This window comes from Acomys russatus, chromosome 16 (genome assembly GCF_903995435.1).
Source record: "Acomys russatus chromosome 16, mAcoRus1.1, whole genome shotgun sequence".
Taxonomy (NCBI): Eukaryota; Metazoa; Chordata; class Mammalia; order Rodentia; family Muridae; genus Acomys; species Acomys russatus.
In genome coordinates this window covers 41549677-41570569 of record NC_067152.1, presented here as the reverse complement: position 1 = coordinate 41570569, position 20893 = coordinate 41549677, and the positions used below count along the sequence as shown (strand labels likewise).

At 52.7% G+C, this 20893-nt stretch overlaps 1 protein-coding gene across 1 annotated transcript in view; it reads right to left on the bottom strand.

The window, feature by feature from the left end:
• Positions 1-20893, bottom strand: part of Llgl2 (LLGL scribble cell polarity complex component 2) — a 34619-nt gene that overhangs the window by 2443 nt on the left and 11283 nt on the right. Inside the window, exons 2-15 of the mRNA XM_051159053.1 lie at positions 19866-19970; positions 10801-10898; positions 8850-8931; positions 8425-8540; positions 7932-8090; positions 4123-4285; positions 3917-4049; positions 3590-3644; positions 2935-3089; positions 1296-1513; positions 1151-1218; positions 868-1021; positions 669-773; positions 70-362 (exon numbers count right to left, since the gene is read on the bottom strand). Coding sequence (XP_051015010.1) covers positions 70-362; positions 669-773; positions 868-1021; positions 1151-1218; positions 1296-1513; positions 2935-3089; positions 3590-3644; positions 3917-4049; positions 4123-4285; positions 7932-8090; positions 8425-8540; positions 8850-8931; positions 10801-10898; positions 19866-19940 — 1874 coding nt within the window. The 5' untranslated portion in view covers positions 19941-19970. The remainder of the gene's footprint in view (positions 1-69; positions 363-668; positions 774-867; positions 1022-1150; positions 1219-1295; positions 1514-2934; positions 3090-3589; positions 3645-3916; positions 4050-4122; positions 4286-7931; positions 8091-8424; positions 8541-8849; positions 8932-10800; positions 10899-19865; positions 19971-20893) is intronic.

The following is a 20893-nucleotide window of genomic DNA, read 5'->3' as shown; positions in this document are numbered from 1 at the left end:
CCATCAGGCACTACAGGGCCCGGAGGTCCCCACAAGGTCCCAGTCCCGAGCCCCAGAGGCCCTGCTCACTTGACAAAGACCTGGCGCCGCTGCTGGTGATCAAAGAGGCCAAAACCATGACTGGTGCCAAAGGCTACAAGCCGCCACTCAGAGTGCAGAGCCAAGGAGGTGACCACAGCCGGCGGCTGGCACTGCACCAGTACAAAGGGCTGAAAGCCTGCCTCAAAGTACACGGGCCCTGGGCGGGCGGCCAGGCGCTCGTGCCCCTTCCAGCGGTAGCCCTCCTGGTCCTGCAGCAGGTCGGCCTCCACCTGCTCCACAGCATGCTCTGCGGCTTCATCGTTCAGCTCCAGCACCAGCACCTGAGGTCGGGGGTGAGGCGGCATGGAGCTCAGCAGAGGCCAGGCACCACAGCACAGCAAAGGACTCAGCAGCTAGGCAGAAGTCCAAGGCTTCGGCCTGACTCCAACCCAAATTCTCATTTCTGGAGGTGGAACAGTAGAGTGCTGGGGTTGCTCGCTATTGGAATCAAGCGTCCTGCACCTGCTTGGACAAGCTGCAGGTGTGCTCCGGACGACGCTGTCTGACTGACAGAGGTTTCTACCCCCTTGCCTCACAAAGCCACCCAGTCCCTCTGCCCTCAACCCCAACCCTGCCCAGCCTGCTACCTGCCCTGCCGTGCCTGCCACAGCCAGGTAGCCACTGTATTTACAGAGGAAGATCTTCTGGATGCCCAGCCGAGGATCATCACTGTAGGGATCAAAGGAGCCCACCTGCCAAGGGAAGGGGGTGTGTGTGTCCATGAGTGGCCATGGGCCTGTCCTAGCTTGGTGCCCCGCACCCCTGTTCCCAGGCTCCTGGCCTCACCTTGCGGAGTGGGGGCCACTCCTCCTCACCCTGGGCGCTGAGGTTCTCGTTGGGCTCCGTGTCTGTAAGGAACACTTTCACCGTGCTGAGTTTGTAGAGCAGCCGTAAGCAGACACCTGAGGCATCCCAGAACCGCACCGTGCCATCCTCATGCCTGTGGGGAGAGCCTGGTGAGGGCTACGTCAGCCAGGGGTGCCCGGGGTCTGGAAGCACGACCCAGGGCTCTGTTCCCACCCGTCATGTCCGCCTTGGAAAAAGTTAAGTAGCCAGTAAAGTGACCTACCCTGTGAGCAGCAGGTCCCTCTGGGGTGGAGGCGGGGCCAGGCTGGTGCCACCATCTATAGGCCACTCCTAGAACAAGACATCAGGAAGTCCAAGAGAATCCAGGTCCAAGACAGGAATGGGTTCCGGGCTAGGGCTGGACCTACCATGGTGGAGAAGTGCCAGTTCTGGCGGCTGCCCGCAGCGATGACGCGCTCCCACAGCTTCAGGGGGATGTTGGAGACATGGTGGGAGCAGGTGATAGCGGAACAGTGCAGGGAGGCCAGGTAGGGCAGTTGGACTGCTGGCCAGCCCGCTGTCTGCAGGTCAATCACCACCAGTTCCTCCTCTGCCAGCACCACCAGGGCATACGGGTCATCAAAGGCTGGAGAGCAGGCAAACAGTCACGGGCAGGAAGAGGCAGCCAGGCCTGCCTGGCCTGCTGAAAAAGCTCCCGGGCTAGGAGCTGGACCCATCAATCTGCATTGCTTGGCTTGTGCAAAGTAAGAGCTGCAAATAAGTTGCCACGATCAAGGCCTCTCTACATGGCTGCCGCACGGGGACCAGTACCCCTGAGAGCCGAACAAGAGGCCTTGCCTTCGGGGGCTGGAGAGATGGCTCAGAGGTTAAGAGCACTGGCTGCTCTTCCAAAGGTCCTGAGTTCAATTTCCAGCAACCACGTAGTGGCTCACAACCATCTATAGTGAGATCTGGCGCCCTCTTCTGTCATATAGGTTCACATGCATCCAGAACCCTGTATCTATATACTAAATCTTTTTTTTTTGTTTTTGTTTTTTTGTTTTTTGAGACAAGGTTTCTCTGTGCAGCCTTGGCTATCCTGGACTAACTTTGTATACCAGGCTGGCCTCGAACTTACAGCGACCCACCTGCCTCTGCCTCCCGAGTGCTGGGATTAAAGGTGCGCGCTACCACCGTCGGCTATGTACTAAATCTTTAAAAAAAATAAAAATAAAGAGGCCTTGACCTCCACGGAAGTGGCTAGACATGCTGGTTTGGGGAATTCTAATGTTTGGCCTTGACTGATGCCCTGATGTCAAAGGAGGGAGGGTAAGCGTTTCCTCTGCCACAGCGCCTCAGTTTGCCCTGTAGGCCCAAAGCAGGGACAGGCAGCAAGTCAGCAAGTGTGTCTGTGTCACCCCCACAGAGCGGCCCTCAGACTTCAACCCGCGGGCTACTTATCAAGGAAGAGATGAGAGGAAGGAACAGCTTCAGGCAAACAGAGCAGGAGGAGGGGGGAGAGGCTGAGAAAGAAGGAAGCATAGGCCTGGGGTCTCCCTGGAAACAGGGGACCTCAGCTCAAGGTTGTGAGCAGTGGAGGCCTGCTTTCCCTCTCTCAAACGGTTCCCAGGCCTCTTCCCTGTTTCTACACCAGCCCTTACTGGTCTTGTCTGTTTTCCCACTTAGGAGGCTGACTCAGGGCTGGCCCCAGAAGGCCACTCGCTACCCAACCCAGACTTCAACCACATCTAAGGCAGGACCCTCTCGCCAAGCTGGATAGGCAGAAATCCAGCAATGCAGATCTGCTCGAGCCGGGCCAAATCCCTTAAAGACAGTTTGGGACAGGCAAGAGGTGTGGCCTGGAAGGATGGCATCCCAGACTGGGTCTCCACCTGGGAGACTAGCCAGGAGGGACAAAGCAGGGTTCTCAGGTGTCACTGGCCTTACTAGGACTAAGAAGGGTAATAAAGCCAAGGGACACAGAAGGGTGGCAGGTGTGGAGCATCCACGCAGCGTCCTTCATTTTTGCACCTGCCCAACACCCCCGACTCCCAACACTCTCCTTACCAGCTGCAGGGTCAGCCTCTGTGAGGACAGTGAAGTCAATGATACGGGAGGTGAAGTCAAAGGCTGTCTGCTGACCGTTGTGGACCACTGAGATGCAGTGACGGTCCCCATAACTGGCACGTGGCATACCGCCCTGGAAGACGGTGAAGGGCAACCTGCAGACACAGGAGAAAGGTGGGCTGGGGGCTCCCGTACAACTCCTGACAGTCACAGGCTGGGTTGGCAGCTGGGATCTGATGGAGCGTAGAGGGTAGAGACCAGCCTTCATGGCCGGGTCTGGAGGCTGTGGGACCCCAGAGCCTGAAGGAGGGCAGTCTCCTGCAGAGTAGCCTCCCAGCTCTTCCCAACTGCAGCAGCCTCCAGAGGCAGGACACCCGGGCTAGGAGCTTTGGGCTTCGTAAACTGTTCCCACACCAGGCTTATTATATACAATTCCTTATGAAGAAACAGGACTGAGGCCACAGGAACAGGGAATGCCAATTGACAGCATCTCTCTGGGAAGGATGGATTTTGCCAAAACCGTCCACTGAGAGGTATAACAAATAGCAAATCTGTCCCCCCCCCCACCCCGGGAATGAGACCCTAGAAGGCCCTCACTATGCACTGTCTCCTTTCCAGGGAGGCTGTACAAAGCGGGAGGGATATTGGCACTCACCCTCGTCTGGTGGTAAGCCAGAAGATTTTGGTTATAGCTTTGCAAGGAAAGGGACCTAAAAGATAGGGTGTTTGTTAGCTTGAGCAGGTCTCCCACAAGGTCTAACCACAAGGGAACCCGCAACTGGGAAGCTTTCTCTGTGCAGGTCCCTGAGGCAGCCATACTGGGGGCCAGAAAACCAGCTGTGTGGCTTTGGACCAAGCCCTGAACCTTCTGGGTCCAGAGTCCACTTCTATGAGCTAGGCAGCCTACACCCGAGCCTGGGAAAGCCCACAGGTGCTTCTCAGCCAGAAGACAGGGGTAGACCCTCTGCGCAGAAGCACTGACCGTAAGGTATAGAGCTGCGGAGGGGATCCGGGTTCTGGGTGTCACTGGACACGGACCACTGGCAGTGGCTGCCGTCGGAGTGACAGGTGACAATCAGGCAGCCATCCCGCTGCCAGCTGGCATTCTCCAGTTGCTTTGGAAGTAGAGGTTAGAGGTTAGGATCAGTACGGCAGTCTACACACGGGCCTGGGAGAGCCACCACCTACCTGGCAGCTGAGGAAGTGGTGGAGCACACGGCTGGCCTGAAGGTCCCAGATGACAACCAGGCCCCGGCTGTAGCCAATGAGGATTTGGTTGGGGTCTCGAGGACGCTCCTGAAGTGCTTCCACCATCTCAAACACTCGCCGGTGGCGGGCTTCCTCAGGCAACCTAGGCGAGGGAGAGCCACGAACCCATGCAACAGTGGGAACCCCACATGCCAGTGTGGGACGAGGAAGGGGCTGGCCATATCACAGTCAGGGGGCAGGTACTATGGTAGACGCTATAGTCCCAAAACTTCGGAGGTAGAACGACCAGGTGTTTAAGATCAAGTGCGGTTGTACAGTAGCTCGAGGCTAGTCTGGACCACATGAGCCTCGATTTTCTTTTTTTTTCTTTTGAGACAGGGTTTCTCTGTTAGCTTTGGCTGTCCTGAACTTGCTTTGTAGACCAGGCTGGCCTCGAACTCACAGCAATCTGCCTGCCTCTGCCTCCCAAGTGCTGGGTTAAAGGCTTGCACCACCACACCTGGCTGGGCCTCAAATCTTTTTTTTTTTTTTTTTTTTTGGTTTTTCGAGACAGGGTTTCTCTGTGTAGCCTTGGCCATCCTTGACTCACTTTGTAGACCAGGCTGGCCTCGAACTCACAGCGATCCGCCTGCCTCTGCCTCCCGAGTGCTGGGATTAAAGGCATGCGCCACCACGCCCGGCTAGGGCCTCAAATCTTTACAGATAAAAGGAAAGTAGTTGAGCGTAATGGCGCACGCCTTTAATCTCCACACTGGGAGGCAGAGGCAGTCAGAGCTCTGTGAGTTTGAGGCCAGCCTGGTCTATTTAGCAAGGTCTAGGGCAGTCAGGGTTGGGTAGAGAGAGACCCTGTCTCAACCTACACCTCTAAAAGGATTATTTTTATTGTTTTAAATTATGTATATATGTATATGCCTGTGTGTAGGCATGTACACATGAGTGCTGGTGCCATGAGAGGCCCGAGGCAGCAGATCGCCTGGGTGCTGGACCTGATATGGGTGCTGGGAACTGAAGTCTAATGGTGCGCAAAAGCAGACATTTTTAATGAGTGCATGTAGCATTTAAGTTGTTGGAAGAGTAAATGCCCTTGTTTATTTTAAGTATCTTTTTGAAATTTTCTTTTATTAGATGTACTTATGTACACTAGTACACCACATATGTGCAGTGCCCACAGAGATCAGAAGAGGGCGCCAAATCCCCTGGAACTGGAGTTATGGATGGATGTGGGTGCTGGGAACTGAATCTGGGTCCTAGACAAGAGCAGTCAATGCTCTTAACTGCTGAGCCATTTTTCCAGGCCCCTTGTTTATTTTACTTATTTTATTTTATTTTTTTTGAGACAGGCTTTCTCTGTGTAGCCTTGGCTGTCCTGTACTTGCTTTGTAGACCAGGCTGGCCTGGAACTCATAGAGATCTGCTTGCCTCTGCCTCCCCAAGTGCTCGGATCACAGGCATGCACCACTGTACCTGGCACAGGATGTGTATTTGTGAATATGGGCATGCACAAACCATGGCATGTGTGTGGTTGGAAGACGATCTTTTTTTTTTTTTTTTTTTTAAGATTTATTTATTTATTATGTATACAGTGCACATTAGATCACATTATAGATGGTTGTGAGCCACCATGTGGTTGCTGGGAATTGAACTCAGGACCTATGGAAAAGCAGTCAGTGCTCTTAACCACTGAGCTATCTCTCCAGCCCAGGAAGACGATCTTTTGAAGCCATTTCTCTCCTATTTCTACCTGCATCCCAGGGAGCAAATACAAGTTGTGAGGTTTGAATGGCCACAGCCAACTTCACCTGCTGAGTCATCTTTTCTTTCTTTCTTTTGTTTGTTTTGTTTTTCGAGATAGGGTTTCCCTGTGTAGCCTTGGGTGTCCTAGACTCACTTTGTAGACCAGGCTGGCCTCAAACTCACAGAGATCCACCTGCCTCTGCCTCCCAAGAGCTGGGATTAAAGGCGTGCAACACCATGCCCGGCCTTTGATGGCCCTTTTTATTGCTGCTGTGTGTATGGTGTATGGGTACATATGTGGTCATGTATGTAGGGGTGGGGGTGGCCATGTGGAAGATGGAATTTGACATTGTCTTCCCATTCTCTGCCTTAGTTTTAGTTTTCATTTGTTTGTTTGTTTTTAGAGATAGGGTTTCTCTGTGTAGCCTTGGCTGTCCTGGACTCACTTTGTAGACCAGGCTGGCCTCGAATTCACAGAGATCTGCCTGCCTCTGCCTCCCGAGTGCTGGGATTAAAGGCAGGCACCACCATTCCCAGCTTCTGCTTTAGTTTTTGACACAGGATCTCTTGTTGAACCTGGAACTCACTGGTTCAGGGAGAATGGCAGCCAGCGAGCCCTAGGGAGCCTCTGGTCTCTGCCTCCCCAGCTGTCACCACAGATACCCACAACTACACCAGGTTCCCACCTTCCCAGCACTGTCATCACAGACATGCAGGACTACACCAGGTTCCATTTTTCCTTCTTAAATAAAGAGTTCTTGGGCTGGAGAGATGGCTCAGAGATTAAGAGCACTGGCTGCCCTTCCAAAGGTCCTGAGTTCAATTCCCAGCAACCACGTGGTGGCTCACAGCCATCTATAGTGAGATCTGGTGCCCTCTTCTGGTGTGCTGGTATAAATGCAGACAGAGCACTGTATCCATAATAAGTGTTTTTAAAAAAGGATTCTTGGGCTGGCTCAGCAGTTAAGAGTTCACCATGGGGTAAAGGGTGAGGGGCCAGGGATGAGGGCTACCTGCACAGGAGGTGGTGCTCCTAATGTGCTGCCCATAGACTTGGCCCAGGCTGGACATCAGCTATCCTACCTGTCACCCTACCTCAGGTGTGCTGCCTTAGCCAAGGCCTGCCCTGCCCCGTCAAGTGGGAATGGAACAGGGGTTGTAGTCAGACGGGCTCCACCCTGCACAGGAATCCTTCAGAGCCAGCAGGGCTGCAGCTGGATGGATGGGCCCTGCCTTATCTTCCCGGGGAAACTAGGAAGAACCTGGTCCTAGGCCTCTGGGTCTGAGTCCTAGGCCACTGTCAAAGTGGCCTGACTAGCTCCTGTGCCCCTCTGCATCCCCAGAGCTGCGAGCTTCTAGAGTGACCCAAATCTCCAGGCTTTTCAGCCACAGCACAGTGCCCCAAACCTCAGGTCAGCAGGAGCCAGTTCACCTGATGTAATAAGTTGGAGCCTGGCTCCCTCACTAAGCAGTTTATGGTACCATGTGCAAGGACACTGAACTAAGGAGTTGTTGACACACCAGAATTTTAGACCTCACTTTCCTCCTCCTCCTCTTCTTCATCATTATTATTATTGTTGTTGTTATTATTATGTATGTGAACGGTTTGTTGTATTATTATTATTATTAATTGTGAATGTTTTGCCTTCATGTATGTCTGTGCACCACAGAAGAGGATGTCAGATCCCCTGGGACTGGAGTTAGACAAGGTTGTGAGTTACCATGTGGATGCTGGAGATGGAACCTGGGTCCTCTGGAAGATCATCCAATGCTCTTACCCCTTGAGCCATTGATTCAACCCATTTCCTGTTTTGTTTTGAGACAGGGTTTCTCTTTGTAGCCCTGGCTGTCTTGGAACTCACTATGTAGACCAGGCTAGCCTTGAACTCAGAGATCTACCTACCTCTGCCTCCTGAATGCTGGGATTAAAGATGTGCCCTGCTACAGCCAGCCAAATGAGATGACAAAATTACTCCTAAACACCCCTCCCCTTAGTGTATGACGTCAACAGATACAGAGGCCATGGCCCACAGCTGAGGCTCTGGGTAGCTCACCATTGCAGCACGGCGTCTGAGCTGATGGTCCTGTCGTCCAGTGTGCGGAAGCCTGGCAGCTGCACCACAAACACGCTGCCACTCTCGGTGCCCAGGTAGAGTAGCTCTCGGGAGGAGTGAGGTAGGATCTCAGTGATCTGTGTGGCACTGGGGGCAGCCCTGTGAACAGGGACAGCTGCCGATGAGCGGTCTGCTGTCCAGGAGCAGAGACTCCAGCCTTGTCTAGAGAACACAGGCCCCTGAGGGCCTTGACTACCTCCAGAGCATCTTGGGCTACAACAAATAATCAGTTTACATCCTACCAAGGAAGGAGACAGGTGGCAGGGAGCACTGACTGCAAGGCAAGAAAAAGCCCTGGCGTTCTTGTGCACAAGAGAGTGCACAGCCCATCACCGTCTAAGAGAGTACCAGAGCATGAGATGTTGGCATTGCCAACATCAAAGGAAAATAAGGCAAGGAGGCGGGAGAAATGAAAGGACCGCCATGCCCTTACCCTGGGGGGCCGCGCAGCGTGAAACTCTCTTCTTCCTGCAGTTCTGATATGCCACCCTTGACCTTCAGGCTCCACAGGTGCAGGCTGTTGTCATCAAGCAGAGTGACCAGCTGACACTAGGGTGAGAATGGGGACAGGAGCTTGCTAGCTAAAGAGAGCCAACATTCTTCAAGGCCTTTACTTCCTGGAACAGCCCAGACTGTGTTAGAGTTTTCAAGCAGATCCAGGACAAAAGCCCCTCTGTGGTAATCAGGGTGGCCTTTGAACCTCCAAGTGGACAAAGGGAGGGAGCCCAGGTGTTCTGTGAGCACCAAATCAAAGGTTACCGTCCCCAACCCCCCCCCACTATCCTTTCCAGAAGATATGTGTGCTAAGGAGGCAGCAAAGAGGCCCCTCCCCCATCCCTTCCTTAAGCAGGTGCTCACCTGACCAGGCAGGAAGTGGATCTGCATCACAGCGTTGTTCTCCCTGTGAAGCCCCATGAATTCTACCCCGGGGGCACCATAGCTAGAAGGTTCAGGAAAACCTCAGAAAGCTTGACACCAGCCCCTCCCAACCGTAGCGGTGGCCCAGGCACAGGGTGTGGGTATAATAATAATGGTCCAGGCCTAGGTGCACTCAATCAGTGCTCTGACCCTGAGGAGAGTTCCCCTCGCAGGTCAGGTTGAGGTGGGGGTGCAATTCCCTACTCTAGCAACTCTAAGGCTGTCACCCCTCCCCCCCATGCCACCCCTGCAACTTGAGCCTTAACAACAGGCCTATAACCTGTCACCTGGTGGCACCTGTGAGAGAACATGGGGCATGGTGGTGGCAGCAGGGAGGGGCACCCCCAGCAGCCTTGCCCTGAGTCTTGGCATCAACAACTGGCAACCAGGATGTGATGCTGGCTGGTAATGATTAACCAGCTTGGGGTTGGGGGTGGGGTGGACTATAGCAGGGCTCTGTAGGGCCTCTGGCCTCCTTTGTGTACACTAACTCACCCCATCTGGCACCTGCACTCTCACTCCCACTGTGGGGAGCACTTTTATGGACCGAGGTCCCAGGTGGGCCCCTGTCTCACCACTTCTCTAGGACTCTTAGCAGAGGCTGTAGGTCAGACATCAGGAATGTGGGACACTGTCTAGCACTCCGGGCCCAGCTCATCTCAGGCCTGCTGGAATTGTCCCAGGGTAGACCCCTCCCCTGCTGAAACCTCCCACATTCCAGTCACCCACTGCTGTGGACCAAAGAAAGACTGGACAACTAGGGTAGGGAGGGCCTGATTCTGCCAAGCAGTGTCCTTGCCCTCTCTTGGCAGTGTGCGTGTGTGGCTGCTCAGGTGCTAGCCCCTGATACCAGCGTAAGGCCATTCTACCTTCACCTGTGGGCGCAGGGCACATGGCCAGTCTGCCCCAGCCTTTTATGGAGGGGGAAGGTAAACAATTAAGAATGTGCCTTCTGGGCTGGGGAGATGGCTCAGAGGTTGGGAGCACTGACTGCTCTTCCAGAGGTCATGAGTTCAATCCCCAGCAACCACATGGTGGCTCGCAACCATCTATATTGTGATCTGATGCCCTCTTCAGCACTGTATACATAATAATAAATAAATCTTAAAAAAAAAAAAAAAAAAAAAAAAAAAGAATGTGCCTTCTGGGGCTGGAGAGATGGCTCATTGGTTAAAAGCGCCATCTGCTCTTCCAGAGGTCCTGAGTTCAATTCCCAGCAACCACATGGTGGCTCATAACCATCTATCATGAGATCTGGTTCCCTCTTCTGGTGTACATGCATGCAGAACACTGTATATGTAATAAATTAATAAATAAATCTTAAAAAAAAAAAAAAAAAAGAATGTGCCTTCTGCCTCCACTCACTACAGGAAGAGCAGAGTCTGGAGTGGGTGAATATTAGCACCATTCTTAGGGACAAGATGGGCCATGTGAGACTCGCTTTTGGCAGGGGTATAGAGTTGAGGGCATCAAAAGACAGAAGCCAGGCCTTCTTAGAGATGTGCCCACTGTTCCCCACGAGTCCCATTCCTATCGTAGCCTGAGCAGCATATTGGCACGGCATCCCTCATCCTGTCAAGGCAGAAGGAAAAGATGCTGGGGCCAAGCTTAACTCCTCTGGACAAGGTGGCAGCCACCAGGGCCCTACAATCAAGTACAGCTCAAGCCCTGAAGCCTTCAGCTACAGGGCAGGAGGAGGAGGACTTGAGCAAGTTAAGCCCACCCCTTCTCCAAAAGGACACACAGCTCGCCATGCTAAGTTCTTGCCTGCTTTTGGACCAACTGCCCAAGAGCCAGCAGGGTAAGACAGTTCCTCTCCAGAGCTCACCTCCCCGATGCCCCAGAGACCACCTTGGCCTCTCCCCGCAGCAGCAGGCACTGGAAAGGATACAGCTTGACGGCTCCCGAGCGGGTGCCGATGGCCAGGATGCGCAGCGAAGGGCTATAGCCGAGGGCACTAGGCTGGTGTGGGAAGCCATGCTCCACAGTCTGCAACAAAAGCCATGAGGGCAGGGACTAGACACATCTCAAATCCCTGGGTCCCCTCAGGGTTGGAGCTGGGCTGAGGAGCCACAGTTTAACCAGTATGGCAGGAAATGGGGCTTAGAACTCTGCACCTCCTTGCCTCTACCCAGAAGCTGAGGGGCTAAACCCAGGTTCCTTCATTCAGCCCATATCCCTAGCCACAGGATCACTGTCTGATGACACGCGGGCCACAGGACACTCTCCAGGGACCCGTACCTATAGCAAGAGTGCTGTGGGTCACACTCTGGCCTTCTTGAGTATCTGTGAGGTGTCAGAAAGCAGTAGAGGGGCGAGTGCATGGGGACAGTGGTTCACAGTAAAGCAGTCTGGAGGGGGTTACTGCTTCAGGGCACCCCAGCAGCCCTGCCTGGCTCTGGACTCCAAGATCTCTTGTCATTGTGTTTCCTCAATCATCTTCCCAGGTAGGAATCTGGCTGCTGCACAGGGCTGGAAACCAGAAGGCAATCCTTGGAACCCGCCAAAAGGTGGAAGAGGAAAACTGACTAACAAAGTTGTCCTCTGAGCCGTTCGTGGTGGCCCACACCTCTAAGAGGGAGGCAGAGGCAGGAGGATCAGTGTAAATTCAAGGCCAGCCTGGTCTACAAGGGGAATTCTAGGACATCCAGGGTTACACAGAGAAATCCTGCCTTGAAAAAAAAAAAGTTAGCCGGGCGTGGTGGCGCACGCCTTTAATCCCAGCACTCGGGAGGCAGAGGCAGGCGGATCGCTGTGAGTTCAAGGCCAGCCTGGTCTACAAAGTGAGTCCAGGATGGCCAAGGCTACACAGAGAAACCCTGTCTCGAAAAATCAAAAAAAAAAAAAAAGAAAAAAAAAAAGTTATTCTCGCAACTCCATAATGTGCCCACAAGTGAGCATACACACTATATAACTATATAGGCATATATGTACACATATAAATTACATATTTGTAATTTTTAGGGGGTGAGGCAGATAGGAGCTCTCTATTTTATGTAACTCTGGCTGCCCTGAACTCACTATGTAGACCAGGCTGGCTAGAGATCTACCTGCCTCTCTCTGCCTCCATAATGCTGGAATTAAAGGGGCGAGCCACTATACCCGGTTATATACAATTTTTGAAAAAGCACAGAGATGTGACTGGATCACACCACACCAACACTCCCACACATGTCTGTGCACGTGCACAGCTTCTCAGGTGGCTTATCTGCACGAAATCACTCAATGGTTAAAAGCTTTCCACTGAACTCAAATCGGCTGGAGACTATTCCTGAGACGTCCACTGGCTCGCCCCCAGGGCTTTGCACAACACCAGCCACCCCGGTGGTCCCATCTGTACTTCCATTCCTGCCTGAAGCTCACACAGGATAGGTGTGTAAGGAGTTGCATGTAAACAGATCAGATGACAAAGCATCCCCAGGGGAGACTTGGGGTTCTGCTTCTCAAGCAGCTGCCTATCCCAAGGGGCACAGATCCCGGATGAACTACACCTCAGAGCAGACCACAGCAATGGCAGCCAGTTTTTGCCTTATAAGTTCCTTAGCTAAATCTGTGGGTCTGAGTGTGGAGAAGGGTGAACCAGGTTCTTGTCAGCTTACTGAGCAGCCATGTCACACCTGCACCGCCACAGAGAGATAAGCCGTGGCCAGAGCAGGAGCAAACTCAAGGGTTGCACCTTCCACAGTCCAGCCCTAGAGGAGAGCTTTAACAAATTCTTCCTCTGTGGGAGTCCCTGGGGCCAACCGGGAGGGTGGAAGGGCGGGAACACAGTCTGCCTTGCAATGGCTATACCTGGATGGTCAGCCAGGAATGCAGGAACCCAGAGGGGACCCCAGTCATAGGCCCCAGCCAGCCCCTGTCCCTGTTCAGCTATGTAAAAAATGCAGAGCCTGGAAAAGGCCTGGGTAGATAGCTTAGTGTCTGGAATGCAAACATTTCACAGAAAAAGGAGAGCAGAGAACTCACACAGGTTGTGTGGGACAAGCTAGGGGCGCGGCTTGTCTGAGCCTAGCCAGACCTTGGCTGGTCCCACCGTTGCTGACGCCTGGAGAAAGTCAGAGGCCAGAAGGGCTCCTGAAATTAGCATTTTTCCCTATTACCACCAGCAGTGGCAGCTCAGGGCCAAAGCCTTTGGAATGTAGACTTTGGAGGACTGTTGGGTGGGGTGGGGGATGTGCCCTCAGGAGCTAGAGGCTGGGTAGGAGGCCCCACACCTTGAGTTGCCTAGGACAGGAGCTATTTGAGGCCACAGCTGACTTTCAGTGTGGCAGCTTCTACACCAAGGAGGTGATCTTTTAAAAAGTCTCCTTTATTTTAACCAATTTTAACATATGAGTGGATATTCGAACTGTGTATAGTGCTTCACGCCTGCAGTCCTGGCACTCAGGGAAGTGAATGGAGGGTTAAGAGTTCAAGGGCAGCCTCAGTTATATAGTAAATTCCAGGCCAGCCTGGGCTACAGGAGAATTGTCTCCAAAAAGACACAGGGCTGGGATCCGCAGGGTAATCCCAGGCCTCACCTTTCTGCTGGAAGTCTCAAACTCTTCAAACAGACCTTTTTAAAGGAACTTATCTCACAACTGAGACTGATGTAAAGTGCAAAACACGCCAGAATTTAGAGACTTAGCACCAACAAAACATATCAGATGAGAGGCTGGAGTGATGGCTCGGTGGTTAAGAGGACTGGATGCACTTGCTGGGGGCCTGGGTTTGATTCCCAGTATCCACATGGTGGTTCACAACTGTCTGACTCCAGTCCCAGGGGATCCAACACCCTCTTTCCAGCCTCTGTGGGCAGTGCATACACACGGCACACAGACATACACACAGACATGCAGACACACAAAAAGTAAAAGCACTCATATACATAAAAACATAGAAATAAATTCTTAGTAGTTGTACTGCCTACATGTAAAGATAATATTTTGAGTATATTAAACAGAAGTATTATTATTATTATTATTAATTATTTTTCTGAGACAAGGTTTCTCTATGTAGCTTGACTGTCTTGGACTCTCTTTGTAGACCAGGCTGGCCTCAAACTCACAGCGATCCGCCTGCCTCTGCCTCCAAGTGCTGGGATTAAAGGCATACATCAGGGCTGGAGAGATAGCTCAGTGGTTAAGAGCACTGTCAGTTCTTCCAAAGGACCTGGGTTCAATTCCCAGCAACTACATGGTAGCTCGCAGCTATAACTCCAAGATCTGATACCTCACATCAATGCACATAGATTAAAATTAAAAAAAAAAAAAAAAAGGCGTGTACCACCACCACCCAGCCTCCTATTACATTCTTACTGGACCAACACACTATTCTAGATTATTTTATCTTCTCATCAGCAGGAAAGTCAAAGAAAAGCAAATCTATGGCTTTTTCTCTTTTCTTTTCTTTTCGATAGGGTTTCTCTGTGTAACAGCCCTGGCCGTCCTGGACTCACTTTGTAGTCTAGGCTGGCCTCGAACTCACAGAGATCCACCTGACTCTGGCTCCTGACTGCTGGGATTAAAGGTGTGCCCCACCTCACCCAGCGGGATCTGTAGCCTTTGCTTGGATTGAGGCCCACGTGTTATCCTATCAAGTCTTAAGCATGCTTCCTACAATCCTGCTGGATTCCTTCCACTCTGCCAAGGTTGGGCATCCCCCGTCACCCACAGTCTTCCGTATATCCTTTTCAGTCTGGGGGAACATGTGACCACTCCTCCTGGCTTATCCAAAGGTCAGTTGAGAACAGGCATCCAGTCAGGCTCACTAGGCCTCACCAGCATGATACCCATGATGCCTGAGCAGGGTGTACTTGGACTGAACGTGAGGCATCTTGGGAACACAGGGAGTGTGTGTGACGGTGACTGCCCCCAGGCCTGCTGGCTACTAGGCTCCTCATTTTCTGCAGTATCCCCGAGGGCATCTTTTCCAGCTGACAAGACTGAGGGACCAAGGCTCCCTCAAAAAGCAAAATATGGGGCCCGGGCGGTGGTGGCACACCCCTTTAATCCCAGCACTCAGGAAGCAGAGGCAGGCGGATCGCTGTGAGTTCAAGGCCAGCCTGGTCTACAAAGTGAATCTAGGACAGCCAAGGCCACACAGAGAAACCCTGTCTCAAAAAACAAAAACAAAACAAAAAAAGCAAAATAAGGGGCATAAACTCTACTCTACAGGACTTTCCCTGGACAGGGCCCAAGTGATTCCCCAGGTCAGTGCTTCCCCGACGAGACCGTCAGGCCTGAGCGCAGGGAACCCTGTGGGTAGGGGCGTGTGGAAGGCACAGGGAACCCAATGTGGAGGGCTCAGTGGCCCTTGCTGGGTCAGGCAGGGTGGGTGTGGTTTTGCCAGGAAGGCTGACAGAATCCAGAAAAGAAACAGGGAGGAACTAGAAAGCCAGGGTGTGTCCCGGGGAAACCAGGTAAGTCTCAGGCATCCTGCACCTCAGTGTTCTGCCTGTACTGGCTGTCCTTTCCACAACAGCTGAGATATTACTAAACTTTCAAGATTTGGACTCTGCTGAGTGTAAGTTCTACATGGATGGTAATTCCCGGGCCTTGGTTAGGTCCCTGGAAGGATGAGGTGACCTTTCTCAAAGGCATCAGAGTCTCCCCTGTAATCCAGAGTACGTGGGCAGCAGGTACCTCAGGGATACCTCAGGGAGGGTGGGATTCCCAGACCCCAGAGAACTCCAGCTAAGGGTAAAGATGGAAGGTGGACCAAGGCTCGGCAGGTCTTGCTTCCTCTCTCCAGCCTCTGTCCTGCTTGCTACCTGGGCTCAGGTGACCTCTGCCAAGGGACATGAGAACAAAGGGCTCTTCTGACAGAGAGCAAGGAAAGGAGAGCAGAGATGAACAAAAGCCGCCAGACTGTAATATTAGCCCAAGTCCCTGTCAGACTGTAAGAGATGGGGGGTGGGGGGGCAGGGTGTCTTTCACCCTGCACTCAGCTGGGGAGGACCCTCCTTCAAACACAGGACCTTGGGGGAACTTGTAGTGTCTGTCATGGGCTGAGAAGAGAGCCCCAGGAAGCTGTTGGGGGGGGGGAATGGGAGGAAGGGGCACATTCACCAGGCTGGGGTGGCTTTGCCAGATACTGGGTGTGGTAAGCTCAGATTCCTGGCCCAAGCAACTTGGCCTCTCTGTGTGGCTGTCACCCGACACTGGGGCCCATGTAGGCAAAAGCCACAACAACAACAAAAAAGACTCAGCCCTGGGCTGGGCAACTGGTCAGGAACAGGTTGTTTATTCAGGGGGCAGGAGGTGGGGTGGCAGGAAGGTATGGCCTCTGCTGTAGCCCAGGGCAGGCACCTAGGCCTAGGTGGGTTCACACCTGGGTGTGGCTACTGGCCGGTGTGTGGGTTTCATTAGAGGGGCAAGAAGGCCCCAAGCAATGTTCAAGAAACAGGTTTCACTTTGACTAGAAAGTCCAACCCCTCTTCGTTCACTAAGCTAGTCTTCAGTGGCCCTATCCAGCACCTCAGCTGTCTTACTGGGTTTGAAGACCCACCACAAGAGGTAAAAAAAAAACGAGGCTCAAAGAGGTGAAGTCAGCACTACCCTCAGGCCACAGGTGGGACAAGACCTTGGTCACCCCTGGAAGATGCCCTCAGGATATACCTAGACTCTCTGGAGATGTAGTTAAGACTTTCTGTTTTTGCAGAGAACACAGAATCAGGTCCCAGCACCCACATGGTAGGACACAACCATCCGTAGTTCCAGGAGACGCCCTCTTCTGATTTCTGGCGACACCACGTACATGCATGGTGCCCATACATACATACACAAAGACAAAACATGCACACACATGAAAAAAAAAACCACACATGGACACGTGTACATCATCCCAGTTCTGGAGATGTGTGGCCTGCCATGACCACGCCACGAGGGAACAGGGCCAGCGGGTGCTAGGGTCTACACTCACCATCGGACCAGATGTTTCATGAATGCATCACTGCTTTCTATCCTGTGCTAATCAAAATGGTCACAGTGACCAGGCACGGTGGGGTACTACTTGAGCCTTTAATCTCAGCATTTGGGAGGCAGAGGCAGGCAGGCAGCTCTCCCAGTTCTAGGCCAGCTTGGTCTACGTATTCAGCTCTTCTAGCCGAGGCTACATAATAAGATCCTGTCTCAAAAAAAAAAAAAAAAAAAAAAGCAAGCCCAGGAGCCCTAAATTAACTCCTTACTGTCCCCGGCAGAGACCCCACAGCCCCACAGTCCTGGATACTCAGCTTCCTTCTTTTTAAATTTTTATTTATTTATTTAATTTTTTTGGTTTTTCGAGACAGGGTCTCCCTGTGTTAGCCCCGGCTGTCCTGAACTCGCTTTGTAGACCAGGCTGGCCTCGAACTCACAGAGATCAGCTTGCCTCTGCCTCCCAAGTGCTGGGATTAAAGGCGTGCGCCGCCACACCTAGCTTCCTTCTTTAACTGCCTTTCCTCCACAATGCATCTTCCCACCCCAGCCATTTTCAACCAAGATCGACTGTAACACCCCCTGTCCCCCGGGGAAGTGAGGGGGCACTGTGGGGGAGGGGGGAGGCAAGTGGCAATGACTGCTGACATTTCGTAGTGTCACATCTGGGCAGAGGCATGAGACTGGGTGCTGCTAACTCCAGTGCCCAGGACAGTGGTCTCAGCACAACTGCTCCCAGACGTCACCAGTGTAGAGAGTGAGAGGCCCTGCTCAGACCATCCTCTGAACGCCGAGAAAGAGAAACCTGACTTATCCTTTCTAAGCTGTCATTGGGTCACTCGCTGCCATGATCAAAAGCCACTCAGGTTCCAAGGGTATAGCGTTCGTTCCCCTGGGCCTTGAGGGAGTGGCTGCCAAGTCCCCCAGAATCTGACTTCACCCTCAAATCCCACCCTGTTGGTTCCAGCACACTTGCAGCACCTTGAGGACTAGCTTGCTGTGGCCGTCTCTTCCCTCCTACTTACCCCCTAGACAGGGAATTGCAGGCTATCAGCCCCTCTTCTCCTTGAGTCTGAAGGGCAAAGCCTTACCAATTCAAGTCTTACAGACCCAGGCCTTGGGCTGTGTAGAGAGTAGGTTAAGGTGGGCTAGGAGGAGGAGGTGGAGGAGGAAGGAACTCCAGCCCATCCCAATGCCCCATGATGCCCAGGGATGCAGGGGTCCCATTATTTGGAGACTACCAATGAGACACACTAGGGGTAGGGTAAGATCACTTCATCCTAGCCCCACCCACAGCACAGAGGAACTTGAGGCCTGGGCTTATCCCTTTGCTGAGCCAGTCTGTCTGGTTTCTGCTGGAATTGGCCACCTTTTCTGAGAGATCTTACCATCACCAAGGACAAACAATGGCAGCTACGGGGGTTACACGGACCAGCTGACAGACAAATACTCGGCACCTGGCTTAAAAGCCAGCCAGTGAAAGAAGCATCGGACTTAAACCAGGTGTGGTGGTGCACACCTTTGATCCCAGCACTTGGGGAGCCAGAGGCAGGCGGATCCCTGAGTTTGAGGACAGCCTGGTCTACAAAGAGAGTCTAGGATAGCCAGGGCTACACAGAGAAACCCTGTCTCAAAAAAAAAAAAAAATTTTTTTTTTAAAGAAAAAGAAGGAAAGAAAGAAAGAAAGAAAAGAAACATCAACTTAGGAAGCCTACTTCCTAGGAAGCCAGGCATCATGACAAACTCCAAAGTGACACCCCACACAGGTGATCCAGACACAGATCTGAGAGGCACCAACCAGCAAACAGAACACAGCAGCTAAGTTTCCTGGGCCACCATGCTAACCACAAAGCTGTCCTATTCCCTACAATGTCTGTATAACATGTCCACTGCATAGGTGATGCGCAGACATTCTCCTGGTTCCTAAGTAGAAAAAGTGTCTTTGAACACAGCCGAGCTGATTTCTATACCTCTCAAATGAACAAGGAGAACAGAATGCAGGAAGGAGGATTCTTCCTTTGCCAGTTCCTTTAAGGCAAGGGGAGCCCAGACCAAAACGACATGTTTCCTGGCTGGATGTACAGCCCAGCAGTAGAGAGCTTGCTTATTTACAAAGCTTAGGCTCAACCCTTAGTACCACTAAAAAAAAAAAAAAAAAAAGTCAGAATTCCACCTATAGACATGCCCTGCAGGTTCAGACCCCCCAGGGGAGAGGATTGTGCTGTCCTCGACCTACAGTCTACTTAGGACAGAGATCAAAGCAGAAAGAGAAGGTTAATTATCCCCAAGCAGCTCCAGATTGCTGGGTGGCAGGAGCTAGGAGCTAATGAGCCACGCCACACTCCTCTTTATGGGCCTGCGCAGGCCTTCTGAGGTCCAGCCTCCTGGGGTAGGCCAGCAGAGCTCCTAGGTCTCTTTAGATGTCAACGTTGGGCCCCTCCCTCTGGTGATGGTCCCCACAGGCTGCAGCCAGCATCCAGCCTGCAGGGAAAGCTTTATCCTTTGGGGGCAGTATCAGTGGGTCCTTGAGGCCCCAGGGCCATAGCATCATAAGGATGTGTTATATCTCAAGACTCAGTGTGCTCTCATCTTTTCTGTCCCTCAGCCTCCTTGGCAGCCCTGGGACAAAGCAAGATGACTGTCTTGTGCCTGTCATAGGTAGAAAGGGATTTGATGAAGTAACTTGCGGAGTCATATAGCCAGGGAGAGACGTGGGACAAGGAATTCCAACTCCTAGTGTCCTTCCTAGATAGCTTGGTGACACACACTTTTTTGATCCCAACACTCAGAGACAGAGGCAGAGGCAGGTGGATCGCTGTGAGTTCGAGGCCAACCTGGTCTACAGAGCGAGCCCAGGACAGTCAAAGCTACACAGAGAAACCCTGTCTCAAAAAACAAACAAAAACAACAACAACAACAACAACAACAACAACAAAACCAAACAAAAGATTGCCATGGGGCTTTTCAGGCAGTGTCAAGTATGGCCCTTCATCACTCCACAGTCCCAGCCCTTGGGGAGGAACCCAGGGTACGGTTTCCCCTGCTCTCCCTAACCCCTTACCTTGTTAAACTGGAACAGTTCCCGCTTTAGCCTTTCCCGGGCAGGGTCGTGTCCCGTTCTCAGGAACCGCCTCATCTTGCTAAGTTTGCAGCCCCCACCACAGACCTGCAGAAACCAAAAGTACCCTTGAACCCAGACCCAGAACCACGCAGGTCCCAGCTGCAGAGGCCCAGGATCACCCTAGCCCAGGACCATCCAGGACACAGGTTCCCAGGCCCAGGATCTTCCAGGCCCAGAATTACCCAGGACACAGAAGCCTAAGGCCCAGGCCTGCCCAGGCCCAGAACCACTCCAGCCCAGGATAATAGGTGCCCAGGCTCAGGTCTGTCCTAGCCCAGGGTTGCCCAGGACACAGGTGCCCAGGCCCAGAATCTTCCAGGCCCAGCATCATCCAGGACACAGATGCCCATGGCCGAGGCCCACCCAGGCCCAGGATCACCCCAGCCCAGCGCCATCCCTGCCAGGCAGCTGCTAGCCTCTGTCCTTAAGTCCAGCTTCACCTGCAGTTTCCTGTGCTCCCTTGCCCTGTGAGGGCCCAGGACAGGAAGTCAGTGAGACCTTGGTTCCTGGAGGCCTGGGCCTGTCCCTCCCTGGCTGATGCTCTACCGCCACCAGTTACCATAATGAGAACAGAAGCTGGGGAGGAGGGAGCCAGTGAGCCCAGCTTTATAGGAACAAAGAGGGCCAGCAGGCCCTAAGGTTAATTAGCTTAATTGTTAACCTGTTTTCTGAAAAACCATAAAATTCCAGAAAGGGAAACTTCACAAGCCTCCCTCGGAGCAATTGGTTGGTGGAAGCAAGGCAGCCTGTGGAACGCCTTGATCTGTGCCCAACTGGACAAGCTGGGGAGGGACCTGAGGGAGGGGGGTGTCATCAGCACACCTGGGGGGAAGGGGCGTGGTGGCCAACACAGCACACCTGGGCCAGCTCTCCAGGGAACCTATCAAAGGACCCTAATGTCGCCACCAGTGCTAGGGACCCAGGTCTGGTTCTGCAAGGCTGCTGGAGTCTGCCTCACTGCTGATCCC